Raw genomic sequence first — 14,704 nt, 5'->3', positions numbered from 1 at the left:
GGCATCTGTCAGCACCCCTGGAGTGTGGCCAACAGCAATGCCCCTACATGTAAATAAGAAAAACATATGCAAAAGAATTACTTGGAAAAAAGCTTTAAAACAGATTATGAAGGGACATAATAAGGGTATTATTTCTCCACTGCATGGGACACTTCTCCATTACAGGATATTGCCTCTTCTCTGTCAGGTTTCCAAGCAACCTGTCAGAAGAGACATTTTCAGTAGAGACCCAAGTAACACAATTTGGCTTGGGTTTTTTTTTATTCATGACATGAGGCTCTGTAAGAGTGCAGTGTCTTGCCCAGAAACACAACACAATGATAATACAACCCAGGCCCAAGCCTGGCTTTTTGATCCAGCATGCAACATCCCTAACATCCCTAAAGTATGTACTGTGTAGTATGCAAATTGTCACCTTTTTGAGGTTTCTGGTAAACTGATGTGGTCATAACCAACTGACATTGTGCTGACAACTTTAAGCTGAGGACCTGTAATGGAGTTTATACAAAAGAGACAGACAGAGGAAAGTCATCAATAAAGAAAATCAATTTTATCTCAAGCACACATCGTAATTAACTCAGTGGTCTTCCGTGACGCTATTATCCCAATATCTCTTGTTGATTCTTACCACGCCGATGGTAGACTCTCTAGAACAGAATACAATAGTCATACACTGTAGGACTTGGCTGGAAATGAAATGGTCTACCACTCAGTCTCTTGAATTATCTCACTGGCAAGGTTTGTACTCTTTTGAGCTTTAAAAATTTCAGGATTTTCCACGACCTTTCCGAGTTTTCTATTACATGTGTTACATGTAAGAACTTGTCCTCAATGTATTGTCAAAACAATCCATTATTTAAGGTATTTTCCCATATTATGATGCACAGAATGGTGCTTGTGTTTTCTTTTTTTTACTGGAATTAAAACCGCTTTTCTGACTCATCTGCATTTTGCCTTTTTATTCTCAGAAAGTATATTGCTTTTCCATGACTTTCCAGGTTTTCCATGACCCGTACGAACCCTGCACCAGACATGACAGTCACAGAGGAGGATGGGGCATTTCATGGTTTCTGCCACCATCTTTCTTCAGGGGGAGGAGCACATTGAGAACAACCATAAATATATGGAATTTTGTCGACTTTGAAACCCAAGGAAGATTTTCACATAAAAGTGTCTGACATTTTTATTTCTTAATCGGGATCAGAATCTTGTTTTCTGGATGAAGTGCGAGTTCATTAAACCCCTAAGAAGTGACAATTCTAAAATAATAAGTACTTCTTTTTATATGTTTTCCTGCCTCTTGTAATATCCCATTTTATTATATGGAGAAGAGTGTTTTACTGGGAACTAAACCACTCGTAGATTCCATACGCCACTTCATCCGGGACCTGAGTGGCATATTTTCCGTATGTCACCTTTGTGAGTGTCGTATCGTTCAATGAAGTCACGATTCCCGCCCTTTGCTTTTGTTGAATTGGTTTCTCCATATAATAAAAAGAACATTACACGTTGGCTCGAAGATATGAATTTTATGTTCTCGTGGCAAGAACAATATCTCACGAGTGAGCGAAGCGAACGAGTGAGATATTGTTCTTACCACTCGAACATAAAATTCATATCTTCTTGCCACCGTGTAATATCCTCTATATATGTTTTTGTTCCCTTTTTTGGCCTTGACCGTGCGCAGAACACAATAGTTGTTTACCACTGACCGAGGAACTGACGAATAGAAATGTTTTGATTACGTAACTCATGCATAGTGCATGAATGCAAAATAAAAAATTGTGCACGGTCGTGTACCATTCAACATAAATCTTGGCATCTTTGTTTGCTCCTTTGCTGTTTGCCGGGCTTCATAACCATTCCCCTGTATTAACTATGCTGTGAGTACTCACCAGCAGCATCCAGTAACTCAGAATCTATTTTCTCTGTGAGGAGGCAATAAAGACCATCAAGACCAGCAACTCGCTTTAGAAGTTCGTCTCTTGGAATTGGATCCTCTGAGTCCCAGTGATCCAAATCACAGCTTATGACAAAAACAAAGGATTTTTAAAATGTGACGTCATGCGTAGTCACATGACTCTCGGACCATGCGCTTGCCGTGCTGAATTAAACATGGAGTTGTTGTTCTTATAAAGACTGTTTGTCGTCTTTATTACCTCTTGTTTGCGCTCTCGAATAGCATAGCATTACAAAAAAGTTAAAACTACCAAGGCATATGCTGTAGTTGAAAATGAATTATAGGTTAAAATTTCAAACTGGTTTGGTTTGTATTTGCATTTTTGTGGAATTTGTATTATTTATTTATTTATTTATTTTTGTCTTTTGATAGTTAAAAATCTAAATCAAAGGACAAAATAATTCAAACTAGTTCAAAATCATTTTGACCTAAAAATTTATCTTGAACTACATTACATACCTGTCAACTCTGCTAATATAATTTATCATACTATCCTCTGCTAAGCACTCTCAGATTTATTTCAATCGTGTCTGGAGGGGGGATTAATTAGGGTGACTTAGAGTTAGCAGTACAACGGTAATTGACAATTTTTCATGCTGTATTTCAGTAATTTTAAACCTAGGGAAAATGCTATGCAGCTTTTAAACTATGAAATTCTGGTATTTGCTGGATTTTTTTTTTTTTTTTTTTGCTGTATTACATACAGTATTTGCAGTGACATACTATTAAATTCCATGTTAAAGTCCTGGGCTTACATAACTTCATAAGGGGTTTTGGGTTGGCTTATAAGCGAGGACTTATATCGAAGGGGGCATATAAGCAGAATAAAAAAATGTTTCAGAATGATGAGATAAAATGTATCTGAGAAACGAATTTAAACTAACATTGATTGTTACATTTAGAGCTATTATCCTATCACCCTCTTATTACCCAGCTATTACCCTGTAACCCTATTATTACCCAGCTATTACCCTATTAGACTATAACTTTCGATTAAATATTTTGATGTTTGTAAAGAAATGCAAAAGGAATGCACTTAGACATTAGATGAGCTTATATCCGGGGGGGGGGTTATACCTGGAATAATATCTTTGTTAGCAAATAGAAGGGCTCCTATCAGGGGGGGCTTATAACCAGGGGGACTTTAACACGGGATTTTATGGTATTTAATTAATGTTTTCAGTCTAAGCACCATTAATATTTCACCCAAAGCCTTTGAATACTGTATGCAGATTTGTACCGAAATTGGTATGATAAAAAAGCACTTGTCTGGCAAGTATGGCAGTTGTTGTTTTGGTTGTGAAGAAAAAAGGGGGTGGGGTGGGGGAGGGGCTTTATTCATTCTTCCTCTTTTTCTGAACTCGTGCCAAACCGCTCTTGGCAAAGAAATAAAAATAAAAAAATACTGCTACCCATATGGCGCCCCGTAAAAAGGGGAAATGAACTAGGTTAAATCGACCAGCTAATTTGCCAATATTCCGCAATATGAAATGTAAACTCAAAACATCGGCGTCAACAACAAGAGAGTCAGTAACTGAGAATACGGAAGAAGAATCAGGAATATATAATTAGAGAGAGTTGTTTTTACTTTATTTGTAAACGTAAACAACAAAACATATCGTCTACAAGAACAAAAGGCCCAAAACCTGGCGAAATTCTGTACACGTGTACATGGAAGTTCTTTTACTTGAAGCCCTTACTAACACAAAACGATTTTCAAGAATTACACCGGCCTAATCGCATTATTTAACAAGGAATAACAAAAATATATCTAAGACGTACCTCTGAGAGGACTTTATAATTTCAATAGCAGCTTGTGGAACTGAACGAGTGACCAGTACTTTGTTTATCCGTGCGCTCGCCATATTGCGCGTAACAATAGGTTTTACAAGTTGTCTGCCAACAGAACCACGACACAGCCGAACAAAAGGTACGTGAGACATAGCAAAACAAGAACAGAGAATTAACGAAACGGAGGAAAGAAGCTCGTGGTTCCAAACGGGAGGCGATCAAACGTGAAAGACAGTATACCCACCCGAAAAATGATGATCTGATATTTGTGAGATAACAGCCAGGCGTTCCTTGGCCGAGCAGAATGCGAATGGTAAGATACTGGGAACCAAACAATGACAGATGATTCCTAATCTACGAACCAGATATTTTACCACTAAGTGATAGATTTGCAAGCTTTGCAACCTTTTTCTCCATCAATACGTCAAATTAAATTTTCATACCTTCAATACGGAATAAAATTCCACGATTCAACAATTTCAGTCGGGAACTTTGCAGTTGAAAAACGTCACGTGACCAGCGAGCCGAGTTTTCGCGCCAAAAACGCGGCCACCGAGATGCCACACGCGTCTCAGGACAGCTGAAAAAACTGCAAAAAGTTTGATGGAGTCGGTTGAAAATTTGACGTCATTTCCACGAATTCGCTTACAGGGGTAAGGAAAAAGAACATGAAAGGTAAGACACATTTACATGTATAAGACAAAGGGCTTATTTTCAAACAATAACCAGTCAACGAAAGCCGAATATCCTTTGCAAGAAGAAATCACATCGACAGGGGCGAATGCACTTGACACAGTTTGAATCGAGAGAAATATTGTGGGCCTTAGTAAAGAAATTAAACTAAATCAGTCCGGCCAATATTTAATTGTGTTTTATAATCCAGTTTCCATATAACGCGCGCTCTGATTGGCTGAAACAGCGTGCTTTATCAGAGAACAGAGCACGGGTTGATGACGGTAAGTTGGCTTCCAAATTTTTGCTTCGGAATTTTGACAGATTTGACCCAAATTAAACATCCCCTGTGACTCAGACAAACGCACTGGAAGCGAGCTATTTTTCTGCAGTAAATATGGCTCACAGAGACCATTGTTAGCAACAGTAGTGTTAAAACTGTACTAAAATAACAAGTTTTGCTAGATTCCCGCCGACAAAACATGTACAGCTGTAGCGAAATACACAAATTCTCAACCTAAACAGTGCTTCGATAAAGACATTAATTTTGTTACGAAGGCAGAAATTATACTAAGAAGTAAAACAACGACAGAAAACAATTGAACTGTCTCTGTTTATGATGAGAAGCTTTATTTTTGTAAATTTACAATTAAAAATGCTCATTTGCTCAAACAACACTTACATGCAGTGTAGTAACGCTCGTTCTCCGGTCATCTCAGCGAAGCAAACCGACGAGTGGTCAGTGCAAAACTTGTTCTGATATTCTCTTCTGTGCTCGAAGTAGAATCAGTGGGAGCCGTTAAGTCTTTCTAACTTTTACGCTAGTTCGGGCAATCTTGCTGCATGCGGCTACAAGCCGTAAATAACTGTAGCTCCTTTCAAATTCAACCCGGCATTTCGCACTTTCATCCACAAGCTTTGAGCTCCGCGTTTCGTAATTTCCACTGGAAAAGTGCTCGTTTTCATGGGCCACAATACGGCCGGATTCCTCTGGACTATAAACCTTTACCTGCCTTGAGATCCGTATTTAAAAATTAACTTAAAAGCGAATTTTGAAGGCATCGTTCTTCTCTCGAAAGCCGCTCAAACTTCTCGAAACTGAAAGCTTAGCTGAAGTCCAGTTTGTGATTGACAGCTGTCGCTTCGTTAGCCAATCAAATTATTTGAACAATTCTAACAAGGATTGTGATTGGCTTATTTTAGCGTGCTTTATCAGAGAACAGTGCACGGCTGACGCCACTTTTGCTCGTTTGGAAAATAAAGCTTGGTTTGAAAATTCAGCCGAATGCGCGGAGAAATTATCTGATTCTTTATCATAAAACAAATAAAGAAGCCTCGACTGTGCTCTGTTCTCTTGTAAAGCACTTAGGAAGCGGTAGAGCACTCAAGAAGTAGGAAAAAACACTCGACTACGTCTCGTGTTTTCCCCTACACTTCTTTCGTGCTCTACCGCTTCCTGCGTGCTTTACAACAGAACAGAGCACAGTCGGGGCTTCTTTATTTGTTAATTAAAATCTAGAATGCTTCGGCGACCGGTATGACAATATTTGGTCTCGACAAACCCGCCAAAATACTACAGTGCTACAAACACAACTCCGTTTGCTCGGCAAACGGGACGCAATTTAATAAATTATTTCGCAAAATCCATGTTTTCTTTAGTGGCCTTTGATTTACACATTTTCGAAGGAGTTTTCTGATTGTTTTAAATGGGTAAGTTAACAAACGGAGAAAGAAAGTTTTTCAAAATGAGCTGGTAAGGCTTTACATAATTTCTGAATTATCAAATAAGGTACGCTATCGCTGACCTAAAATCCATGGTTTGTAGGAACAAGATCACCGTTACTTGATAGAACGGTTTTCAATGGAGTGTCGTAAAACCAAAACCAAACTAATTACTTACCAATTAAACTACGCAGCCAATCTAAAACTGTGGTAAAACCAAAACCAAAACCAAAGTAATTGTCTAATTACTTTCTACACTCAATTGAAATTCGCTCTAGTAACTAGAAGTATTTATTGGAAACTGGGACAAATAAACACAACAGAAGATAGAGAATTGAGAAGCTCATATTTATTCTTTGTGATTTAACATTTTGTTCCCATTCTCCCTGGCAATACTTTATATACTTCCTGCAATTCTATTTTATGTTGTACAATGTTCTGTGGAAAGCAGTTAGCATGTTTCCCTTGGTACTTAGAGCTCGATTCCGAATCCCCTTTCTCTTCCGAATCCCCGATCATCCAGAGGAGTTTAAAATTTTACCAAGTGGGTGGTAGCGGACAGAAGTGTTAATAAAGATGGGATTATAACTGAAATAGGAGGGGTTCGGGCAGTATACCAGTCGTACCTAAGGCGGGGAAACTAGCTTCCAAATTAGGTCGCAAATGTTACAACAGTCATGTGTAACAGTATATCAGGGAATATAACAGACAACTTGCAAGTGGTAAACTATCCTTAGTACAACGCCAGTTTATCCAACTTTCTTGTAAACAATGCTATACACGTATATTCTTGTTTATATACTTGCATGATACATCTTGGTACATTTCTTGGCATAAAGGATCAAATTTTGGGATTTACAGGTCAATGTGATCCAACGCGGCGGGTCAGGAAGCCTGGAGCGATCACCAGGGCAGTGGCTATTCGGTGACGTCACTCCTCAAGGTAGGTTTCAGGCCCCCCTCGAAAACGAGTCTGGTTTGGTGACAAACTAAATGACGTGACATCTTTTAATTATAAGCAGGCCTGAATATAACAACCAGAAGACTTTCCTCCACCCCACGCAGAGAAATAAGAAGTCAAGCCCACGCTTCCAGTCAACGGCTGTAAATTGAATACTGTTCGCCTCTTCGTTGTTTAAACCTCACCGCCCTGTAAGCCTTGTAATCGACCTTTGCTTCATGAATTGAGAAAAACGACGACCTGAATAGCCTGAAAAGGTAAAAAGACTTCACATTTATCGCTTTTTATGCTAATTATAAGCTCAGTTAACTGAGCTTTATTGACGTAGAGTTTGGGAGACGATTTAACGGAGTTGGTCGCCTGGAAACGTCATCGAGTTTCAAACATTTGCAAAGTGAATAGAGAGGAATATTCCCTGCCATTGACGATGTAGTTGAAAGAAATATGATTTTTTTGTTTTTGTCTTGGGCTGGGCAAAAGTATACCACTTTCAAACAGCTAAGTCTAGTGACATGCATGCGACTTGCAAACGAGTCAATAAATGTTGCAGATGGTGTGGGAGAATCGCCATTTGGCACATTGATATAAAAAAAGAAATAAGAAAAAAATAAAGACTTCATCCAAATTTACCCAGAAAGGAACTGGCTGGGACATAGAAGTCTTTTCATACAATATACTCAAGATCTAAAAAGAATGTAGGAAAGTTCCAGTTTCACATCAAGTTTCTGTAGAAGACTCTCAAGATTCAGTATATATTATTCAGTGAATTGAACACATGTCGTGTATTAATGACTCATCAATATGGTCAAAACAAGTGTGGAAAAGGCATATTCTGTCGTCGACATTGCACAATGACCGATACTCAGTTAACCTCTTTTTAAAGGTTGAGACGCGTATTTCTAGCTTGGGAACCGAAAACTGGAAACACGACAGACTCGGGACGATCACAGAAATAGGCTTTACTTACTTTATTTTTGGTAAAATTCAGTGCAATCTTGAACGTAATCTCCGAATTGTTTAAACACTTGTTTAACGGAACCTATGTCTGATCTTCTTGCCCCATTTCAATATTGAGAGGAAAATTTACTGCTAACTGTGGCCTAACCGAATATGAACAAGCAGCTCGAAAAGTGCAGGAGAGAAGCCGTATTGTCCACTAAGCAAGTGACATATTTGCTTGAGTAATCAATCAGATGTTCTATGCTTATTTGAGGTACTATCAACGCCAAATTTAGTCACAGCTATTAATGTGTATCCTATAATCGCCAAGTCTTCGTTCCTGACATCCTGCGTCCTCAAAAGGAGAAAAAATAAGATAACATATCTGCAAGCAGTTGAAATTAGTTGAACTGATAAAGGAGCGTTCAGTCAATTTTCAACCCGGCACATTATTTCCTTACCACCTATGGTGATGAATCAATAAACTTACTTGCGTCGGAAATTTTCAAATTCGAAGCAGGATCCTGCTCTGTTCGGCTCATGGCTTATACTTGCCTTTCCGACTTGCAAATGAGTAGGCAAAGTTAAACGACCACAACACGGCACCGGCCAAGACGCACCAATAACAACAGCGTGAAAATCCCAAATTTTGGAGATTTTGGAATCGAGATCGTTTGCGAATTCATCATCAACGGCAGGAAGAATAGGCAGGATTTTACACTATTAAGTGAAATGGTTCATAATTAATCGAGGTTTGCGTGTGGCAAGGCAAGAAGAAACCAGATTTTACCTACGTGTTGTTTACCCACCAAATGAATCCCGCAAAGATTGTCCTGCAACGCATTATTCAACTAAAATTAAACTTGGTTAAGACTGCAAAGTTTGGCAATAAGACATATTGCGAGAGAGAAGTAATGCTCAGTAAAACGTTGACAAATGGGCTGGTGTTTGTAAAACACCTAACGAATGAAAACTTTCGCTGAAAAAAATGTCGGTGGAAACAATGTTTACCCTCAATTTTATTTCAGTGAATTCCTTTTCTATCCCGTACTTGTTCAGTATTCACTTCTACTTTGATGCACCCAAAAGCTATTCGTGATTTAAAAAAAAAACAAAGCTATTTCTTCAATTTCCATAGTTAAACATCGCAAGGATATAATTAGCATTCCCTTTGTTTTCATCCTCACTAAACAGAGTCACGAAATGAGAATTAATATTTCATGACAGTTCTGTCGTCCTTATTTTTGGGAAACTTTATCAAAACACGTCTTCAAACGCTATAAAGTAAACTAAATATTTCGAATATGCGCCGGTTCGACGACTGTGCTAGTTTTATTAAAATTATTTTCCTCAAAAGTCAGCTAAAAATTCAAATAATGTGAGTGTAGCGCGCTAACAGGACTGGACAGGTGTTTTGTGTTAGGGCGGCAAACTGTTCCATTTTGCACGCGCACCAAGCGAGAAGATCTAATTTGGTCTGCGTAAACGCAGGACCAATGAAAATAGTTTTAGACAATGTGAAAAGCAGGTTATATTTCCTCTCCCGCGCAGTGCGCTGCTGTTTTTTTTTTTTTTTTTTTCGCAACTTTTGTGGCCCTTTTCTTAGACATCCACCTTTTTTTATTTACCTCTAAATATTTCTTGACATTGTGGCAAATAGCAACAAAATCTTACAAATTAGCATCAAACCATCGGGTTGTGAGTCAATGGTATTTTCTGAAAATGCACTCACATTAGAAATCACGATGATAGCACTCGATTTTTGTAGCAACTAAGTGAAAATAAACAACGGGAGACTAAGCTATAATTTGTTTAGCTTTTGTTACATTGCCAACGCATTTACTTTTTATTCTGGTCAATGGCTTGCATTTAATATAAAATTCTAGCAAGCTAGCAGGGTAACTTAAAAGTTCAAGATTTTCGTATTACGTCAGTTACGCTCGTTCGGTTTAGAGGTAAGTTTTAAGCCAGGTTTTCAAATCCTTTTTTTAGGGTAGAGCTTAAGCTTCGTCGGTACCTTCCCTAGTAGGAGGTTGTAAAATTTGAGAACTTAAGCTCTTTTATTGTTCAAACATGGTTTTTACTCCAACAGGGACATTTATGTGCGGGCTCCGATGTTTTTCGTTCAGTTCAACAACGGCCAGCGTAAAATTTCAGTCATACCCAAGAGCACTTTCTTCCCCTGACTTTATTTCTCAACTTGCAAATAGAAAATCGTATTTTGCCATTTATACAGAATGTAGACGAAAATAGGACTCTCGCGAGATGTTTTCGGTGTGACAATTAACGTCAACATCAAGAGTACATAGGAAATAATTTGAAACACAGCTAAGAAATTATCTAAAATCCACAAATGTAAAAAAAAAAAAAAAAAAAAAAATCTGTTAGAATTAACACCAGGTAAATTGTATTTAAGCAGGATATTCTCTTAATCAGGCTTCATTTTCAACGTCTCATGGAAGCGACATAGAATGGTCTCGAAAATGTACTTTCCCTTAGCTCATTAAAGAGCTATAACATTAATGAATTTCGACGGAAGCGAAGCTGAACCTAATAACCGGTGAAACAAGATTTACATCTGTTCCGCTTTCACTGATAATTAAAGACAGCCAATATTATTGCAGTATAAGATACGGAATAACCCTTAAACTGCGGCACAAAGAGAAAGAAAAACATTTAATTATAAATTCAGCCAAAATGGCAATGCCGTTCACGTCAGGCGGTCAAAAACCTCACTTTTTATTCGAGAACATACCCTAGTTTCATGGTCATAATCTAAGAAAGCTGCGATGATGTCTTTTCTGTAAAATAAAAAGCGTCATTTGGAAAATTTCAAGCTTAGGTAATCCTGCTTTTAAATATATTTTTTTAATTTTTTAGCAATCGTATGTAGTGATATACTAATTATATATTTTGAAGCTAGGATAGTTATATCTAAAATAAATTCGGAAAAGGGAATTCAAATTCACCTCGTGAAGTAGTAGTGAGGTGGCCATCTACTTAGTAAATGGTCTACACCGCCAGCTTGAAGCGAGAAGAAGCTTACACAGACGTATAATCGGCTTAGTGCTCTTTGAAAATAAGGTGACAGTCCTCAGTAGTACAATTAATATCTACAATATATTTACTTATCTCTCACTGCACCTACTCCTGAACTATGACATGGAGTTTATAATTGAATATAGAATGCTTTATTTGCATTATACACCTGTTATATTGATAAAATGCCGCCTAAAAATTACTACATCACATATTTCGTACTTTGTCGGTTTTTCTTAAGATAAAGCCATTTTTAAACATGGCGCAACCGCGACCAATGAATTTCTTTCCAAATAGAGCCATTTCAAAACATGGAGCAACGCACAACATATGATTTCAGCCCTTCTTATTAGGTAAGCCGTAACGATTATCCGGACAAAGAAGATCACAGATGACACTTCATCCGAGAGTCGAAGTTTCAAGAAGTCAAAAAGCGCCACTCTCTTTGATTAAGCTCTCAATTGAATGTCTAGACGCTGGTCAAACTTTTCAAGAAAGGCTGGTTTACCGATTATCTCGATTTCATTGAAGACTTAGTTTAATGGGAGTTCTCTTAGGGAGCCTAATCTTAATTACACAAATTTCCCGGTGTAAAATATATTATCCTAATTTATTCTTATTAGGGCCCAAATAAAACTTTGCTAAACCTCCTCGTAGTACTGGAAATTTGTAGTTTGAACTGCCGGCTTAAATTGTTGAATTTAATAATTCATTTCACAAGATTGTGTTTGTTTTTGGTAAACTTGACTCCTGAGTAATTCTTTATTTCTATAGCTTTTTATAACTTAACATGAATTATTCAAATATAGCGAGAAATACTATGGAGATTTTTGGAGTCGATCTTGAACATCAAGTGACCTAAATAAGATGATGATTGTTCCAGGTTAGTGATCAAGTAGCAAAATGTGTCAATGCTACTATAAAAAATGTGAATTTTTTCTCCAAATACGTTTGTTTTTATTGTTGAAAAGTACGCATGATTTCCGATAAAAGACTGTCAAATTATCTAATTGGATTTTGTATTTGGCACTTTTCATGCGTTTTGATCATCATCTTTTATAATACTTTTTTCGGGCTATGTTTTCGCAGCACATTATTTTTCAGTTCGTTCAAATTTTGCATGTTCTATACAGACGCATTCAAGGTTCTATTCAAATGGAGGCACTATTTTGTAATTCGCGACACTAAGTAGTCCTGAAAACACCGAATCTTAATACTGTTAATAAGATTTCCATTTTAAATCTCCTGTATTTAGTTGCACAGGTACATCCACATTGAGGTCATACAATCCGCACTTGATTACTCCTCTAAACAAGATTTCTCTAAAAACTGATAAATCATTTTATTGAAAAAACGCCGAGAACACACTGTTAATATACAGACTTTGTCTTACCGCTCGGGAAATTAAACTTAGTTAAACCACGCCTCCTTCGTGAAGACTTGGCTCAAATGTGGTGTCATTTATCCATTTATCGAAAATTACATATCCTGTTGCTAGGCTGGACACAGAATCGCTACATCATAGTCCGCTTGATTATTTTACTTACATTTTACAGCGACAATTCCTTTGAAATTTCCTCATCCAAATAGGAACAGCCGTTGCGGATTCCATTTGAGGTATTTTGAGCTTATTATTTTGATGTTTATACTATTTGGCTCTTAAGCGTTGTTGGCGTTTGTTGGAGAAGAAAACTCGATCTGAAATTTACATATTTTCTTTTTTGCTTCTTCAAATTGTGAAAAATTAATCCTTTTGCTCTCAGAGTTTTTTCACCCTTCGTACACAATTGCTTCTGTGTTATCTCTCGACTTTTTCAGCTAAATATTTTCTCGAAAGTAACGACATAAACAATTTTTGCGTCGGACATTCTGCGAATTATTATTGATACAAAGCACGGCAAACGTCACCCGCGAAGCTGAAGCAATCATATTAAACTGTCACTCAAAATCCGTCTATAGGTTCACTTCGTGTTAGCCAACTAACTTCCTACCGTGAGAAAAAAGATTTTTTTTTTCCAGCAAATAAAAAGCTTTGTGGTGGAAGTCATGTATTTTTCGGTATTACTAAGATCCATTTGAGCAAAGACTGACACAAATCGAAACTCCTTCCCAAAATTGATCAGCCATCCATACGACATGTTGCGAGAATTAATGCTTCTTCCTACCTAAAATGAATTAGGCTCAAAAATCTTTACAGCGAAATCGAAAAACAGGATATGGAAAATTTTTAACAAGAGGTGTAAAATATGATTTTGTAACAGGAATATTGCAATAAGGTAAAATAGTATCCTGGTATAACTGGGCAGACGCTTTACAAGGTCGGCTATTTTTACGGAATTCCCGGAATGTAAGACTCAAACTTTTACTCATAGTTACCCGCAAAAATAATTTTCTTTCCATTAACACCATTGCTTTATTGCACTTTAAAACAGTTCGTTGAAATCACATTGCGATTGCTTTATTTTCGCGTCTCTCACCCAATATTTCTCATTATCATTTCAATAACAGTATATGCATTATTGAACAAAACATATTGCGACGAAACGTTTGGTGGAAAGACGTGTTTTAAGTTCTCGAGAACATCACGCCAACTGCAGAACTGCTAAAAGCATATTTTACAGCTTAAAACATAGCAATTGACGTGACACTTAAATAAATGAGGAGCATGGATGGTTTTACTTCGAGATATCTCGTTTCACGTTGAGATACCGTTTATTTACCTAGGTTGTTGACCGCGGCAAGAATATTGCTTTTAGTTTATCAATTCCCGCCAAAAAGCGAGGGAATTATGCTGGCATTTTCAGCTGCTCGTTGAATTTGAATCTCTTTGAGGTTTTTCTGATTCCGTTCCCAATCACCTTTCGAAAATTCGTCATTCTGAAGGCGTTTGAAATTGAATTAAAAAGAAGACGCTGGTTGTTTATGAGACAGCTGCCTGGAGATGATAAAATGCAGTTCTATTTTGTCGAAAGTACCAATTGACGCCATTTTGGTAAGGCATCCTAAAAACTGTTAGTTAACGGGAAGATTTTCAGGTTTACTAAGCGAGAGGGCATATATATTCGGGAGTGGTTTCCTTCGCAAGTATATGTCAGAATGCGAATTTTTCTTTAACTGAATATATTTACAGCCTATGTATCTTAGTTTAAATTTTCTTCCGTTGGGTTTTCGTATAATTCTGTAGGTCGGGCAATTTGCCGGAGTTATAATAAACTATATCTCGGGCAAAAGAGTTCGGTTCCTGAGGGCAACCCTTACGCTTTTAGAATTTGCTTCAGGCTATCGAATTTAGATGGTGATTTCCGATATATTAAGCCATATTGAAAGTAGTAGAAGCAGTTAGTGGTTTTTCGTTGTAAAGAGTATCAATTCTTCGTGAAGCTATCACACCATACTAGTGGAAGCGGCTCAGTTACAGATATGCTGCTATCGACTGACTAACTATGACGAATTTTTGGATTGTTACCAGTAAACGTAAAGATCTTAAACTTGCTGTTTATAATTAGGAAAAATTAGTTTATTTTTCTAGTCTATACGACCATAATCCTATACTGCATTAGGTAATGTAAATATCAGTGAATAATTCATTTAATGAAGGACGGTAAACAACAATAGGAATA

At 37.3% G+C, this 14,704-nt stretch overlaps 3 protein-coding genes across 8 annotated transcripts in view; 2 read left to right on the top strand and 1 right to left on the bottom strand.

Annotated features, from left to right (window-relative positions):
• LOC145499475 (glyoxylate reductase/hydroxypyruvate reductase-like) overlaps positions 1–4,158 on the bottom strand; it is a 16,243-nt gene extending 12,085 nt beyond the window's left edge. Inside the window, exons 1-4 of the mRNA XM_081478991.1 lie at positions 3,743–4,158; positions 1,896–2,026; positions 416–488; positions 1–43 (exon numbers count right to left, since the gene is read on the bottom strand). The exon at positions 1–43 is cut by the window's left edge and continues 3 nt beyond it. Of these exons, the coding sequence (XP_081335117.1) occupies positions 1–43; positions 416–488; positions 1,896–2,026; positions 3,743–3,903 (408 nt within the window). The 5' untranslated portion in view covers positions 3,904–4,158. The remainder of the gene's footprint in view (positions 44–415; positions 489–1,895; positions 2,027–3,742) is intronic.
• Positions 1–6,006, top strand: part of LOC145499825 (histamine H2 receptor-like) — a 116,540-nt gene extending 110,534 nt beyond the window's left edge. The window contains exon 3 of the transcript XR_014050994.1: positions 5,534–6,006. The gene's annotated coding sequence lies outside the window, so the exon portion shown is untranslated. The remainder of the gene's footprint in view (positions 1–5,533) is intronic.
• Positions 6,007–6,433: 427 nt separating this feature from the next.
• LOC145500659 (gamma-aminobutyric acid type B receptor subunit 1-like) overlaps positions 6,434–14,704 on the top strand; it is a 67,359-nt gene continuing 59,088 nt past the window's right edge. For 3 of the 6 annotated variants that reach the window (XM_081480184.1, XM_081480174.1, XM_081480178.1), the window contains exon 1: positions 6,434–7,363. The gene's annotated coding sequence lies outside the window, so the exon portion shown is untranslated. Of the gene's footprint in view, positions 7,364–12,487; positions 12,702–12,723; positions 14,077–14,704 lie in introns of those variants that run through there. The other 3 variants (XM_081480175.1, XM_081480182.1, XM_081480179.1) reach the window with 2 other exon arrangements.

This window comes from Orbicella franksi, chromosome 10 (genome assembly GCF_964199315.1).
Source record: "Orbicella franksi chromosome 10, jaOrbFran1.1, whole genome shotgun sequence".
NCBI lineage: Eukaryota > Metazoa > Cnidaria > Anthozoa > Scleractinia > Merulinidae > Orbicella > Orbicella franksi.
Note: the sequence above shows the minus strand (reverse complement) of the source record. Positions and strands in the feature narration are given on the sequence as shown.